Source organism: Polistes canadensis, unplaced genomic scaffold, assembly GCF_001313835.1.
Source record: "Polistes canadensis isolate GaletaPanama2010 unplaced genomic scaffold, ASM131383v1 scaffold_10, whole genome shotgun sequence".
In the NCBI taxonomy this organism is placed as follows: Eukaryota; Metazoa; Arthropoda; class Insecta; order Hymenoptera; family Vespidae; genus Polistes; species Polistes canadensis.
In genome coordinates, this window is record NW_014569557.1 from 1,498,803 (window position 1) to 1,511,498 (window position 12,696).

The 12,696-nt window shown below is 30.4% G+C and overlaps 6 protein-coding genes across 7 annotated transcripts; 4 read left to right on the top strand and 2 right to left on the bottom strand.

The window, feature by feature from the left end:
* The first annotated feature begins 1,009 nt into the window (after positions 1 to 1,009).
* LOC106792982 (thioredoxin, mitochondrial-like) lies at positions 1,010 to 2,033 on the top strand. The gene is made up of 3 exons (XM_014759525.1): positions 1,010 to 1,390; positions 1,507 to 1,630; positions 1,719 to 2,033. The coding sequence occupies exons 1-3, from the start codon at positions 1,218 to 1,220 to the stop codon at positions 1,830 to 1,832; spliced, it is 411 nt and encodes a 136-aa protein (XP_014615011.1). The 5' UTR covers positions 1,010 to 1,217; the 3' UTR covers positions 1,833 to 2,033.
* Positions 2,034 to 2,314: 281 nt separating this feature from the next.
* LOC106792981 (uncharacterized protein C7orf50 homolog) lies at positions 2,315 to 4,366 on the bottom strand. 2 transcript variants are annotated; one of them, XM_014759523.1, is made up of 5 exons: positions 4,291 to 4,366; positions 4,054 to 4,187; positions 3,355 to 3,610; positions 3,058 to 3,247; positions 2,315 to 2,982 (listed from the first exon to the last, which is right to left on the bottom strand). In XM_014759523.1, the coding sequence occupies exons 2-5, from the start codon at positions 4,136 to 4,138 to the stop codon at positions 2,704 to 2,706; spliced, it is 810 nt and encodes a 269-aa protein (XP_014615009.1). In that variant the 5' UTR covers positions 4,139 to 4,187; positions 4,291 to 4,366; the 3' UTR covers positions 2,315 to 2,703. The 2 variants fall into 2 exon arrangements, with proteins under 2 accessions (XP_014615009.1, XP_014615010.1); XM_014759524.1 differs by having other exon boundaries at positions 4,054 to 4,336.
* Positions 4,367 to 4,472: 106 nt separating this feature from the next.
* On the top strand, positions 4,473 to 5,364 carry LOC106792795. Its single transcript, XM_014759317.1, has 2 exons — positions 4,473 to 4,706; positions 4,930 to 5,364. The coding sequence occupies exons 1-2, from the start codon at positions 4,645 to 4,647 to the stop codon at positions 5,264 to 5,266; spliced, it is 399 nt and encodes a 132-aa protein (XP_014614803.1). The 5' UTR covers positions 4,473 to 4,644; the 3' UTR covers positions 5,267 to 5,364.
* LOC106792703 (phosphatidylinositol N-acetylglucosaminyltransferase subunit Q) lies at positions 5,158 to 7,728 on the bottom strand. Its single transcript, XM_014759208.1, has 5 exons — positions 6,612 to 7,728; positions 6,228 to 6,508; positions 5,958 to 6,150; positions 5,770 to 5,884; positions 5,158 to 5,685 (listed from the first exon to the last, which is right to left on the bottom strand). Exons 1-5 carry the CDS (start codon positions 7,401 to 7,403, stop codon positions 5,489 to 5,491), a joined length of 1,578 nt encoding a protein of 525 aa, XP_014614694.1. The 5' UTR covers positions 7,404 to 7,728; the 3' UTR covers positions 5,158 to 5,488.
* A 1-nt stretch (position 7,729) lies between these two features.
* On the top strand, positions 7,730 to 9,450 carry LOC106792760 (spindle and kinetochore-associated protein 1-like). Its single transcript, XM_014759276.1, has 5 exons — positions 7,730 to 7,804; positions 8,106 to 8,219; positions 8,294 to 8,415; positions 8,508 to 8,982; positions 9,100 to 9,450. Exons 2-5 carry the CDS (start codon positions 8,132 to 8,134, stop codon positions 9,252 to 9,254), a joined length of 840 nt encoding a protein of 279 aa, XP_014614762.1. The 5' UTR covers positions 7,730 to 7,804; positions 8,106 to 8,131; the 3' UTR covers positions 9,255 to 9,450.
* On the top strand, positions 9,443 to 11,293 carry LOC106792713. Its single transcript, XM_014759218.1, has 5 exons — positions 9,443 to 9,721; positions 9,853 to 10,156; positions 10,236 to 10,397; positions 10,483 to 10,888; positions 10,985 to 11,293. Exons 1-5 carry the CDS (start codon positions 9,606 to 9,608, stop codon positions 11,083 to 11,085), a joined length of 1,089 nt encoding a protein of 362 aa, XP_014614704.1. The 5' UTR covers positions 9,443 to 9,605; the 3' UTR covers positions 11,086 to 11,293.
* Positions 11,294 to 12,696: the final 1,403 nt, after the last annotated feature.

Here is a 12,696-nt window from a genome sequence, read left to right on the forward strand (position 1 = left end):
CAATTTAAGATTATAACGTTCTGATTTTAGCATTTTTTTCATTTTTATGCAATTATTTTAACGCTGCTAAAAAGTGATGGCTTCGAAGGTAAAATTTTCTTGTAATATAAGTAAAGTACATTAGTGCATGAAAATAATTGTTAATTAATCGATGCTAGTGTCTATTGTTGTATAAAAGCTCAGAATATATGATCTATGTACCGTCCCCTTCGAAATCCACCGTTGAACTGAGTCATTGTCCTCTATGAAATTTCTTTTATTAAATATCGTTTATATGACTTTCCGAAGGAACAAATTTGATTTACTGCGCATATTACTTTTGTTATACATATATGTAGCCTCCGGCAAGTCATATAAACATCATTTAACAAAAGAACTTTCATAGAGGACAACGTGCCAATGTGAAGGGGAATTTCGAGGAAGAAGGTACATAGATCATAGTCTCCGAGCTTTTAGACAACAATAGACACTTCTATCGATTAATTAACAATTATTTTAATATTCTAATGTACTCTACTTACATAATAGGAACATTTTACCCTCGAAGTCATCACTACGCAGGAGCGTTAAAATTATTACATAAAAATTAAGATATTTGTCGTACAGCGTGCGAAACATAAATTTTTTCGACATGCATTGCATTTTATGAATGCAGGCTTCTCACACGTACACGATTATTTCAAATCGTTTGATTTAATAACAAACTTTTGAGATTTCCTTCTATTGGAGCGCCTTAAATGACTATTTTTAAAAATATATGTATAAATGCATTTCTGAAGCCACGCACATTTTATACACTAAAAATGAAATATAATTATTTAAAATTCTATTACAATATAACTATACTATATATACTATCAAAGAATACTGTATCCTAGAGTTAAGTACCTACTATCGGCCACTGGTGGTCCCAGTAATAACTAAGATGAATCTAGTTAGATAAAAAAGGAGACTTGTGAGCTTTTATGTACTTCTATATTCTTTGATTTTACCGGACTTTTTGTTCGTATCGTAAATCGAATGCGACCTCTATATTGAATGATTATTCATTGAAATAACCATTCCGTCTGGTTGCACATTCGTCCGAAAAAAGAGGAGTGAATAGGAATTGATGGAAATAATTTCTAACGCGCCAAATCGATAGTACAATTTCTAAGATATTGCAAGTAAGAGTATTTCGAAATAAACACCAACTTCGCTATTAAAAAGTGAAGAAAATGTTGCGCGTTGGTATCAGAGCTATTCGTAAGAATTTAAACGTCAGAAATTTAGCGAATGCGCCTGCACAAGAACATGCAATATCCGCGACCTTTAAGATTCAAGATCCTAAAGATTTTGACGAACGCGTGAAAAATTCTAAAGTGCCTGTGATCGTCGATTTTTTCGCGACGTAAGTGACAATAAATAATGCTATTACCTATTTTCTAAATCTCTCTTTTATAATAAAATATATTCTTTGTAAGATGTCAACTAATTGGACTATGAAAAACATTCGTCTTTCTGTAGGTGGTGTAACCCATGCCGCATGTTAACTCCTCGTTTAGAATCGGTGATCGCAGAAAAACAGGGGAAAGTACTTTTGGCTAAGGTTGACATCGATGAAAACAGTGATCTTGCTCTTGATTATGAAGTTAGTCATCTGTTTCTTTGTTCTACGAACAATTAGCATCTTTCCTTACTTCATTTCTTCTAACAAAGTCATTTAATACTTCGTTTAGGTTGGCAGTGTTCCTGTCTTAATTGCGATGAAGGATGGAAAAGTTCTGGAAAGAATTGTCGGTTTACAAGATACAGATAAACTTAGACAATTTGTTAACAAATACGCTGATTAATACACAATATAATGTAGTGTTATATATAGTACAATCCTGTTATTGCTTTTTATAGCCATGGCACATGTTACATATGTCTAGAAAAACAGTACAAACATACCTTTCAACTTAAGTATCTGAGACATATTGTAGAATTTAATAATTGAAAGAAGGGAAGGACAAATTTTCATTATTTAATATATTCATAACATTTCAAATGATTTTTCTATGCCTTTTTATTGATCATCTTTAGTCCAAGTGGAAAATGAGCGCGCATTGAATTAATTTTCTTAAAAAAAAATTGTTTCTTCTATAAATAATAGACAGAGAATATGTTATATATCTTCAAACAACTTTAAAGTTGTATTAACAATTATATTGTGTATTTGACTTCGTAAAAATTATATGTAAAAAAAAATGAAAAGATATTGAATAATTAAATAAATCTTTCTCTTGTAATATATAAATTGACTTTACCATAAAATCACTTTGTTTTCTTATACAATCGTGGCTTACTTAAATTCATCTACGCGCTATTGTAGAATGGAATATATTTAAAATTTATTAATATGATATTACGTACAATTTGATATTTTTGTATACGTTCAAGGATATAGATATAACAGGAACATTTAGAGAGTTATAAATTTTAATATATAAACAATCATCAATAATAATTATTATAAATTAAAATTTAAAATACTAATGCTCTTGATCTCACTAGTTATTTAAACCTATATTTTACATAATTCATTTGCCACTTTAAAATATATATTTACCATAATTATTATTCAATTATATTCTAATGTAAGTAATTATTCTGATCTTATGAAAATCTTTAATTATATATAAATAATTAAAATTCTTATAACTGAATACTCGCTAATATTCATTATGTTTCAGTTGGTAATGCTTGCAATAGTAATCTAGCTCTCTTATATGGTACAGATTCTATAGTCTCAGTTTTCTTTTTTATATTTTCTTCCGCAATTCGTACAACATCCATACCTTTTTTCAAAAGTTGCTCTCTGGCCATACCTTTGCAACCTTCAAAATATTCTAACACTGTTGGAAATACTTCATCGGGGATAAGAGCATCGTCAAGTAAATTGTCCATTAACCATATCTGCCTTATTTTTTCAAATTTCCATTCGCTTCTTGAATATTTCCACTAAAAATGAAAAATAATCTGCAAATAAGATCCAATACTTAGCTGGTCCATGCATTATTTGGAATGCTTTTCTACCTTCTTAACGTAAGTGAGTGCTCTTTGAGTTGCTTCTACTTTAGTAGCTTGTCGCTTTTCTGCTTCTCTTTGTTCAGCCTTTTCCCTTTTTATTCTTCGTTTTGAAGGTGTTTTTGTATTCTTTGCACTTTCTTCCGAAACATTAGTATTCAAATCTTCTATACTTTTATTACTCTCAATGAGTGCAGTACTAAAATACAAATACAAATTAAAATACAAATTATGGTCACTAAATCTTACTACGAATAATATTATAATCTATTAGGAGATTCACAATTGAAATATTATTTCTTTTACCTTCCACGTTTTTGACGTTTAGACATTTTGTCTTCGGTCGGTAATTCAATATCGCTTGAATTCTTTTGCAATATGTCAGTACCTCCAAGTTCTTCTATCGTTCTCTTGGTTGCTTTGTGATTAAGACCATTTTTAGAAATTTTGCATTTACGTGGCCTTTGTTGTGCTCTCTCCAGAATAGCTTCATTAGATTCTCCTGTTTCATCATCGCTACTCTTGGCTATATTTGTATCAGAATTTGCTTGAGATTTGTTATCTGTTGATGAATAAATCTATTAATTATCCATGTTATATGATGTTGAATATATAGAAAACTACTTATTTTGACTTGTATTATTAAAAGTACTAATATCTTTATCATCAATATAAAATTATTTACAATTAAAGTAATTGTTTTACGATAAACGAACCATTCCTTACAATCGAAGACGATGCGTACAAAAATCAAGTACAAAAATCGTATTTATTTTTACTTTCACTTTTTCTTTTCCAAATAGTACGTATAATAAAATCACTTATCACTTCTAACCATTTTTTTTGTAAATAAAATGTTAATATGTTTCTTTCTCTACATTTTTTTATAATAATGTTATTCGAAGGCACAAAAGACTGATTTTTTTCAAATCTATCGTATTATTACATTAAATAATATAAATACACGATGTCACATTTAGGAATTCATCAAGAATACCGTTTTACCTTCTAATATTTCGTTTCGAATTTTCGTACGCTTTCGCGTTTTGGATTTTCTAACCCCAAAATTGGATGTATTCTCAAAACCCATAATGCGTTGATAAAAAAATTATATTACATATGAATAAGTTCAGCAGGGGCTAGAAAACAGTTAATACGAATCGGCGATTAGTTATAAGTAAAAATTAAAGAGTATTTACGATATAATGTATTAATGATCTAGGTAAAATTGAGATATGTTACCGGAGCATGTGCCAACGACTGTCCGAATTCACAGCTCGTGTTAGCGCGTGCGCTTAAACCTGTACAATCTATATAATTAGAAAAAACTATCAGCAGTATCTTTTATAATAATTCCTGTGTGTGAATAAAATATTTTCTTATTACTATCGTATGTATTATATATATATATATATATATATGTTTATTTTATAAATAACTTTTGAAGACGTGTTAAATTAAAAAAAAAAAGAATGTTAAGCGTATGTACATACAATTTGTAACATTTACGAAACTTACATCAGTGTCTTGTAAATTATATTAAAATAATTAACATTAATTAATAGTCGATCAAAAAAATATTCAGTTATCATCAAAATGTTAACGCAATTAGTAAAAGTAAGCCTCCTGAATCAATGCAAAAGGAGTTTTTTAGCAAGGTAAAATATGGTGTGTTTATTTTTATTAATATTAGGTTATTTTTAATTTATGGGTTATGGCATTATATATTCAAAGCAATAAATATTGTCTTTTAATATTCTATTTTAAGTAGAATGAACTTAAATGGAGTAGTATAAACATTATTGATTAATTTATTAATTCTTTCTATTTTGGTTAAGTATTTTTCCTTTTTTGCATAATGTTAAAATATTTGGATTTCAGTCAAACTAGTCTTTGCAACGTACTTCTTCAAAGCGATAGAAAAGCATCGTCCGAAAATAAAACTGTAGACGAAGAAAATTTAGATGAACCTATCAAGTATTCGACGTCGAAAGCAGCAACTTGGCTTGCTGCTGAGACACGTAATCCTAATATAAACAGACATCCATATGAAAGTAATATAATATTAATTAGTCTATCTATTTTTATGATTTATTTTTTTATTTTAAGAGAAGAGAATGATGTAGATTTAATTTTGGAAAGACCGTTATCAGAAATCGTACCAGGAATTGGTAACAATATGTCCAATACACCTGCAGTGTATCCCAAAAGAACCTAATTTTAAATACTATAACGTTAATAGTAATAGTAGTTAATTATGTAGTATTTTCTTTTTCTCTTCTAAAGTTAATTAATAAATAGATAATTATTGAACTTATATAAATAAATTTATTCACATAAATTTACAAAAATCTCCCAATTAAGAAACATACAAAATAGTAAAAATTTCTTATTACGTATTGCTATTCATATTGATTTTTGTCCCTTTTATAATAATCTACTACAATGGGTAAATTAATTGTCCCCATATTATACTGTTTAATATTTCGCTCCATTTAATAGATGGTTGATAAGCTATAGTATCTATAACACAGTTTGTCCATGTTTGACCCCACGAAGATGTGACCATTGTCATCCATAAAGTTATCGTCATATCGCTCTCTGACTGTTGCGAATGTAATTTGATATAAATGCTACCTAAAATTGTAGATATTTATTAAATTTTTGAAACTATATGTATATTATTATACAATATAAACGTAAATTTCGTTAAATACTTACTACGTGTACAGTAAGAATTAAATAACCACTTAATATATGCATAGACAGGCATAACTTGTATATAAAGTCTTAATTTGGCTAAAAGTCCGCTAAAACCAGTCAGCAAAAGTCTAAGCTGAATTATACAAATATGAAGATATTAATAATTGTTAGTCACATAATAATGCTAATAAAAATGATCTATTTACCGTAGTAAAAACTGTGTAATACACCCATGTTGTTGGTATAAGAAATAGAAGAATAGTGAATAATAAAGTCCCAACAAATAGTTGATCCGGCTTATATTGGCAAGAATCTACTCTTTCTCGTAAAGGATTTTTCTTTTTTCCCAAAAACAGTCTAAATAGAGATGTAAGTGCATTTAATTGAATATTAAAGAGCCTGAAATGTTCATTGTAATAATTATCTTATTTATAAAATTTATAACTTGGAACATGAATATATTAATACTTTCATACCTTGCTGCATAAACATAAATGCAATATGTATGGAAACTAATAAGCGCTAAAAGATCGGATGCTATCGATATTTGAAAAGTAACGCCGAGCCTTCCAAATAATAATAATACTTCAAATGCAAAATCCATTACAGGTGTCATAAATATTAGAAATGTCCACCATAGATGTATATGATACAGGAAAAATTTTCCAAGCATATTATTAAATGCATAATTTAATTTTAAGCCAGCTGGAGCACCCATTAACCACTGAATCAAATTTTTCAACGATTCCACTACTTTCTGTAAGTTTAATACAATACATGTATGCATGTATGCGTAGATATATAATTTATAAAAAAAGGCAAAGCAAAAAAACGAGTATATATGTACCAATAACACTTGCCTCTGCATTCTTTAACAATACTTGAGATGGTGATATATCGTTAAAGTAACATAACGACAGTTTTAATACTATTACGCCCAATAAAATATCTATAATTGTTGCAATGATATAATTGCCCGTTTTCAAGGTAATTCTTTTCTTTTGTATTATATTTATCAAAATCCATTTAACGTTTTCCAACCATCCATTTAAATGTATTCCCAATGATGAATATTTTAATACTGGTAGTAATTTATTAGTCATGTTTAGAAAAAAAAGAATCGGAATCAAACAGAAAAATGTATAATAGTGAATGACAGTTTCTTTTATGGAATCTAATCTAGATTTTACTTTGATGCTATGTTTAACTTCCTCCGTTTGTAATATTCTCATTAATTCATAAAAGTGATCGTTTGAAGTTGTTTTAGAAGCAAATAGTTCAGTCTCTTGCAAAGCTAATAAATCATAAATTATTATGACCATAGAATTAGACGATAGATTAATTTTCCTGTTATTACTAATTATATTTTCTATGCAGTAATAGTAATTGGTATTACACGATGAGTTAACTGCAACAAGATAAATATTCATCCAATCTATGCACTTTTTATCTAGATTTTCGGTAATATAATTTGTATTATAGTAATAACCAATAAGGTTAACAGATTTGTTTATTTCAATCACATCTTTTTCGCAAATAGCAATAATATAATATTTTTTTATATCCCTATGCTTGTCATATACAATTTTACCAAACACATAGCCAGGTTTTTCGGCGTTAAAAGTTTGTGGAATAAAAATTAACAACTTCATTGTATTTGAAGTATTAACATCGTATTACGTACAAGACACAATACGATATTTATATAATATTATTATTCGAGTATATTATTTCAGCTCATTTGTGAGTAACTTTACAATCTCAGCGTTTATTTTACAACGAAAATATTTCTACAACAAATATTTCTGAAAAAATTAAAAGCAATACGAAGAAATTGAATGCAACTTTATTAAACTTGCATCATTTTGTTATCTATTGTCACACGTACCGCGTAATTTAAAAGCATTACTTGTAAAAGGAATATTTTGTCAAGTGGCAACGACAGCATCGCATATGCACTTTGTGGCGCTCTAGTCGTGCACCATCTCTTCTGTTATGTTATATTAGGTTATGCGTTATGGTTGTCAAGTATATAGAGAGAAAAGTCTGTAAGGTAAAGAGCTGTTTAAAAAGTGAAATCGCATCGAAATTATTAATCCAATCGAACGTTTATTCATTCTCTTTTTATGTAATTAAAATAAAGATCAATGAGAATCTCTTTTTCATTATATATTTTTTAAATGATCAAGTTGTTAATAATATTTCTGGACAAAATAAATCATTTAGGTTGCCATCTATAGGGATATGGGCCTTCATTGTAAAACAATTTATATAGCGATGTTTACCTTTCTTATCTAGTTTTTTACTTCTAGCTTTGGGAAATTCAAATATTTTATTATATTCGTTATTTTCAGAGGAAAGTAGTTAAATTCTGAATCAAATGGAATCTGAATTGAGTGTAGAAAGCTTGCTTGAAAATCTAAGCAAGTTACTAGACCAACTTCGAATGGAAACAGCATTCTTAAAAAGTAACGTCAATTTATTGTATTATTTATTAAGTAAGTCTAATTGTAATTAATTTTTTCAATTGTATTATATTTAGGTAGCAAAAATTTAAAGGAGGTCGTCATGTTTATTCGAGACTCTATTGTTGATATCTCTAATAAAATCTGTATCTTAAAAAAATATTTAGACAGATTGAAAGAAAAAAATAGCTCTTTTCAGGTAAATGAGAATATATATATAAGTTCATATATTCAAGTTATGTATAGATATATTAGACAGATAATAATATTTATTCATATGCAATTATATAGGAGACTTTATCTTTGTATCAACATTTGAATGAAAAAATATTAGATATGTATAATAATATTCCTCATGAAATGATAATCGCATATACAAATAATAATAAGGAAGAGTCAATGCAATCCGTTTCCAACGTTTCTTCTCATACGTTTACTATTGACAACGATACTGAGAAAACTGTGAACTTTGTTAATACGCCAAATATTGAAGCATCTACTATTAATGATTGTAAAAAGGCACTTTTTAACGAACCAGAATATCCAAAAATATCTTTACTTAAAGAGGAAGAATTTGATAAACTACCAAAATATATGATTGGAAGGCAATCCTTGCAAATGATTAATGGCTTAATTAATTCTATAAATCAAGTATTAAAAGCTAAATATTCTTTGTTGTTTGCTGGAAAGGCAGTCGCTAAAAAAAAAGGGGAACTTGATTTATATTTATACTATAAAAATCAAGATATTATATGCAAAAACAGTGGTGAGTAGTTTCTGACCATAAATAAATGCACACATATTATTTTTGAATAGATTTACATAGACTAACTAATGATTTACGTTTTCCAAATTTAAATATTTAATTATATTTTAATTTCAGAATGTAAATACTTTTTCACAGCGGAAGATTACGAGAAATATGTAAGAACTAAATTAGATAGGTTGGCATTAAAGCTGATGATGGCATTACGCCACTGTAAACGAATACGCGAATTCAGATTACAAAAAGAATTGTATTATATCGTCTTGCCTTAATACTGTTATTCTCACTGTTATACTAATGTATCGTCATTCTCATCTCATTTAAATAGAATAGTTAATCTGCAATTATGATTAAATGGATGGAATCATCATTGAAGACAGTTTTGATGTGAAAGCTGATGAAACATTTTTCAAAACGACGAAGACCATATCCCGCGTTCGTTCAAGAATCGATATTCATTGAAAGGGGTGAGCAGGGAATGGAGAAAGCTCGAGCGCGTGCGCTTCTAATATAATTTTGCTCGGCATCGTCGGCTACAGTTCCCTGTCGCTTTCTTTCACGCTTTTTCGGAGCTACGAGAGATATTGCGTAAATACGGAAAATCTCGCGAAAAAAAGGATAAAATGTCGAGTAGCAAGTGTGTGAAACAACCGCGTAAAGCGTATGCGAAAGAACAACACGAAATGAGCCATTCGGAAAAGCTAAGATTGATCGATGACGAGTTAAATTCATTTTACAAGTAATTGTTTTTACTTATACATTTGTGTTTCTAATTTCGTGATCTAGAACGTTGATATATTTCAATAAACGTGATAGTAAAAATCTGAAGCCAAGTTTGTATCTTTCACTCTCCTGTATCTATGTTTACAGATATTGTCAGCAAGCTGGTTTTACCGAGGAAGAAATGGATATTATTTGTCAACCTCTGGTAGCGGCAATGCGCCGGTCATGGTTGCAACTCGTTTTTCGTGGTACTCTGATACTCGTTGTGCTTGGTACCTTGGCCTGTCTTGCAGCCCAACTTGATTTCGTTGGAACTCACTTTACTGCTCTTAGCCGTTTATTATTAATCAAAGTATTACCAATCTGGAACTGGCAACCTCTTTATTATGAAAATTGCATGATCAATAATCCCTTCTATAACGATTACACGATCACTGAAGAAGATTGCGTGGTAGGTAGAATACCGTGACTATGATTATTGTTTCAAGTAAATTATTGATATATTTTTACGTACACCTATGCGTTCGAAGACTTGCGAAGCCCTAGAAACGATCGATCGTTTATCGGACGTAAGATATCTTAGCCTCGTTGACAATTATCTCAGCCGGGATGCCCCAGCGATTATCACCGATGCGATGGACACATGGGCGGTCATGAATACGGATTACTTCTGGTTTGATAATATAACTCATGTAAGTAGACAAATAAAAGGTAATCGATTGCTTTGATCATAAAATCATTTTCATTAGATAATAAATTTTCGGATGATTCGATTAGCTTTACTTGGAGAACGAGAGATTGATGGAAACGGTCCCATGTGCTCTAACGTCCAACTTAAGAATGGGTTCGTCCGATTTAGCAGCTTTTTTGCGTCGAGTACACTCACCAGAAGTTGCCAAGTGGTTCGTGCATTGGCAAAATTGTGACATCAATGCTGTCAAAGTATTGAGAAAATATTATCAAAGACCTTACTTCCTCTCGAGCACGGTCTCGCCTGCACACTTCAATTGGGTCCTTATGTCATCGGACTACAACAGTCCTAGTTATAAAAAAGTCGAGCTAGATTCTGGGTTGATAGCTTTGGCACAGCTTCGTGGTGCAACTCAATTGCGATTAACGCCGATAAATCCATGCAATAGTTCTTGCCCCGAACTCGTTGCCGATTTGCATCAGGGAGAGATGCGTGAGTATCTCGGATCCAAGTTTTTGCATTACGAGTAACTACGAATATCACGTATCTTTTAAAATCTAATCCCTTCTCTTGTCTCTAATCGCACAGTGGTATTTACCAATATGATGTGGACTTTGGAGTATGCACCAATGCGTGGATTGGATAACATCGCTATCCTTACGGAAACCGTTTGGGAAGAAGATACATAAATCGTGAAAAATACTTACAAATAATACATCGATCGGGATAATAAAATACTTTTGTTGCGATTTCTTCTCCATTCTTAATATATCGATATAAACGTATTAAATAGGGCATGTCCATCGATCGTATAGTATCCGTCGTTCGTTTTCATTAATATGTATTTCAGTGCAGAAAAAAAAGAAGAAATATAATAAAATATCGTCTATGTCTGATTCGCGCCGAGAGAAAAGACCAAAATATCCTTTTCTTCGTTTTTCAAGGATCCTATCGTAAATATCAAATAAAAGAGAAGAAATAAGATATAAGAGAAAAGAAATTTCTGGAGGAATAGCACACAAGTAACAACAAACAAGATTTGTCTTTTATTAATTAATTGTTTATAATAACATTATGTGTGTTTTTGTTGAATTTTTTCGCTTATGTCAGTTTTTTCCTTTTTCGTTATTTCACGTGGACTAACAAGAGAGAAAAAAAAGAAGAAGAAGAAGAAGAAGACCAAAAAATTAATGATTATGCACTGATTCACATAGAAAGAAGAAAGCGCAAGGTGGTTATTCAATGAGAAACGTAGCTTTGACCGACGACTTGGCATGCGCTTAATCTCGACGCGATATTCGTTATATTCGTAATATATATTATCGGTTTGCACTATACCCGCTCGTACAACAACAATAACAACAATAACATCTTTGATTTTATTCCGACGAGAAAGAAGGAGGACAATCGGTTAGTTGTCAAAATACCAATGCAACGCGGTCTTCCCTCCCTCTCCCCCTCGAATCTCGATTCGATCGATTGTTTTGTCACTCTCATAACTTTGAAATCACGCACGTATATATGTCTTCTTCTTTCCTTCATTGAAATGTTCTCGCGTCAGCACAAACGTTCCACGTTTTATTTAATCGCAACGATTCAACGTCACTCTCGTGTTATACAAGTACTTTAAGCGAGGACCATTACACGTACGCTAGCAACGTATAAATATACAATAAGGGATATCGAATTTTTTTTAGTCTAAACGGCAATATTGGAAAGAGAGGAAAAAGACCAGATATATTGATTTTCCTTTGGAGGACAAGAAAGAAGAAGAAGAAGAAGAAAAAAAAAAAGAAAAAGGAAAAGAAAGTATCTTATTTGTCTACATTTGCTGACTTCTTTTTCACAATTTTCTTTTCATTATTATTCTTTTTCAAAGAGAACAAGATTCGAGCCTTCCAATTAACCCTCTATAATCGAAGTCATACACTAGAACGAAATTCAACCTTACTTCGTATCAGAAGAATAAGGTTTCTTGCTAAATATATTTTATTATTATGATATACTTTTGTTTTTATTATAAACAGAAATAAAATGATATTATAGAGGGTTAAAATAGCGTACCATTCGAAACTTTGCAATAGGATATCGATCGAAGAGAGAAGTGGAAAGAAAATGATGACGGATAGGAGACAGGAGGAAATCTTTAGTAAGATCTACACAACATGTTGAAATTTCGAGCAAAAATGTGCACACGATCGAAAATAATCGCGGCAATGTTCAAAAGTTCCTTTGACAATGAGTCCCATCTCGGGTATCCTATGTCCCCATCTAACGATGATGTCAAATAACACGTTTAT

Coding starts and splice junctions, on each gene's coding strand:
- LOC106792982 (XM_014759525.1), top strand. CDS start 1,218: ATGTTGCGCGTTGGTATCAGAGCTATTCGTAAGAATTTAAACGTCAGA. Junction 1,391..1,506: donor ATCGTCGATTTTTTCGCGAC/GTAAGTGACAAT, acceptor GTCTTTCTGTAG/GTGGTGTAACCCATGCCGCA. Junction 1,631..1,718: donor ATCTTGCTCTTGATTATGAA/GTTAGTCATCTG, acceptor TACTTCGTTTAG/GTTGGCAGTGTTCCTGTCTT.
- LOC106792981 (XM_014759523.1), bottom strand. CDS start 4,138: ATGGGTTTTGAGAATACATCCAATTTTGGGGTTAGAAAATCCAAAACG. Junction 3,611..4,053: donor TCGAAACGAAATATTAGAAG/GTAAAACGGTAT, acceptor ATTCATCAACAG/ATAACAAATCTCAAGCAAAT. Junction 2,983..3,057: donor CACTCACTTACGTTAAGAAG/GTAGAAAAGCAT, acceptor TTTCATTTTTAG/TGGAAATATTCAAGAAGCGA.
- LOC106792795 (XM_014759317.1), top strand. CDS start 4,645: ATGTTAACGCAATTAGTAAAAGTAAGCCTCCTGAATCAATGCAAAAGG. Junction 4,707..4,929: donor AAAAGGAGTTTTTTAGCAAG/GTAAAATATGGT, acceptor TTTGGATTTCAG/TCAAACTAGTCTTTGCAACG.
- LOC106792703 (XM_014759208.1), bottom strand. CDS start 7,403: ATGAAGTTGTTAATTTTTATTCCACAAACTTTTAACGCCGAAAAACCT. Junction 6,151..6,227: donor ATTTATGTTTATGCAGCAAG/GTATGAAAGTAT, acceptor TGAACATTTCAG/GCTCTTTAATATTCAATTAA. Junction 5,686..5,769: donor TAATTCTTACTGTACACGTA/GTAAGTATTTAA, acceptor CTACAATTTTAG/GTAGCATTTATATCAAATTA.
- LOC106792760 (XM_014759276.1), top strand. CDS start 8,132: ATGGAATCTGAATTGAGTGTAGAAAGCTTGCTTGAAAATCTAAGCAAG. Junction 8,220..8,293: donor GGAAACAGCATTCTTAAAAA/GTAACGTCAATT, acceptor TATTATATTTAG/GTAGCAAAAATTTAAAGGAG. Junction 8,983..9,099: donor TATTATATGCAAAAACAGTG/GTGAGTAGTTTC, acceptor TTTTAATTTCAG/AATGTAAATACTTTTTCACA.
- LOC106792713 (XM_014759218.1), top strand. CDS start 9,606: ATGTCGAGTAGCAAGTGTGTGAAACAACCGCGTAAAGCGTATGCGAAA. Junction 10,398..10,482: donor GGTTTGATAATATAACTCAT/GTAAGTAGACAA, acceptor TGATTCGATTAG/CTTTACTTGGAGAACGAGAG. Junction 10,889..10,984: donor TTTGCATCAGGGAGAGATGC/GTGAGTATCTCG, acceptor CTAATCGCACAG/TGGTATTTACCAATATGATG.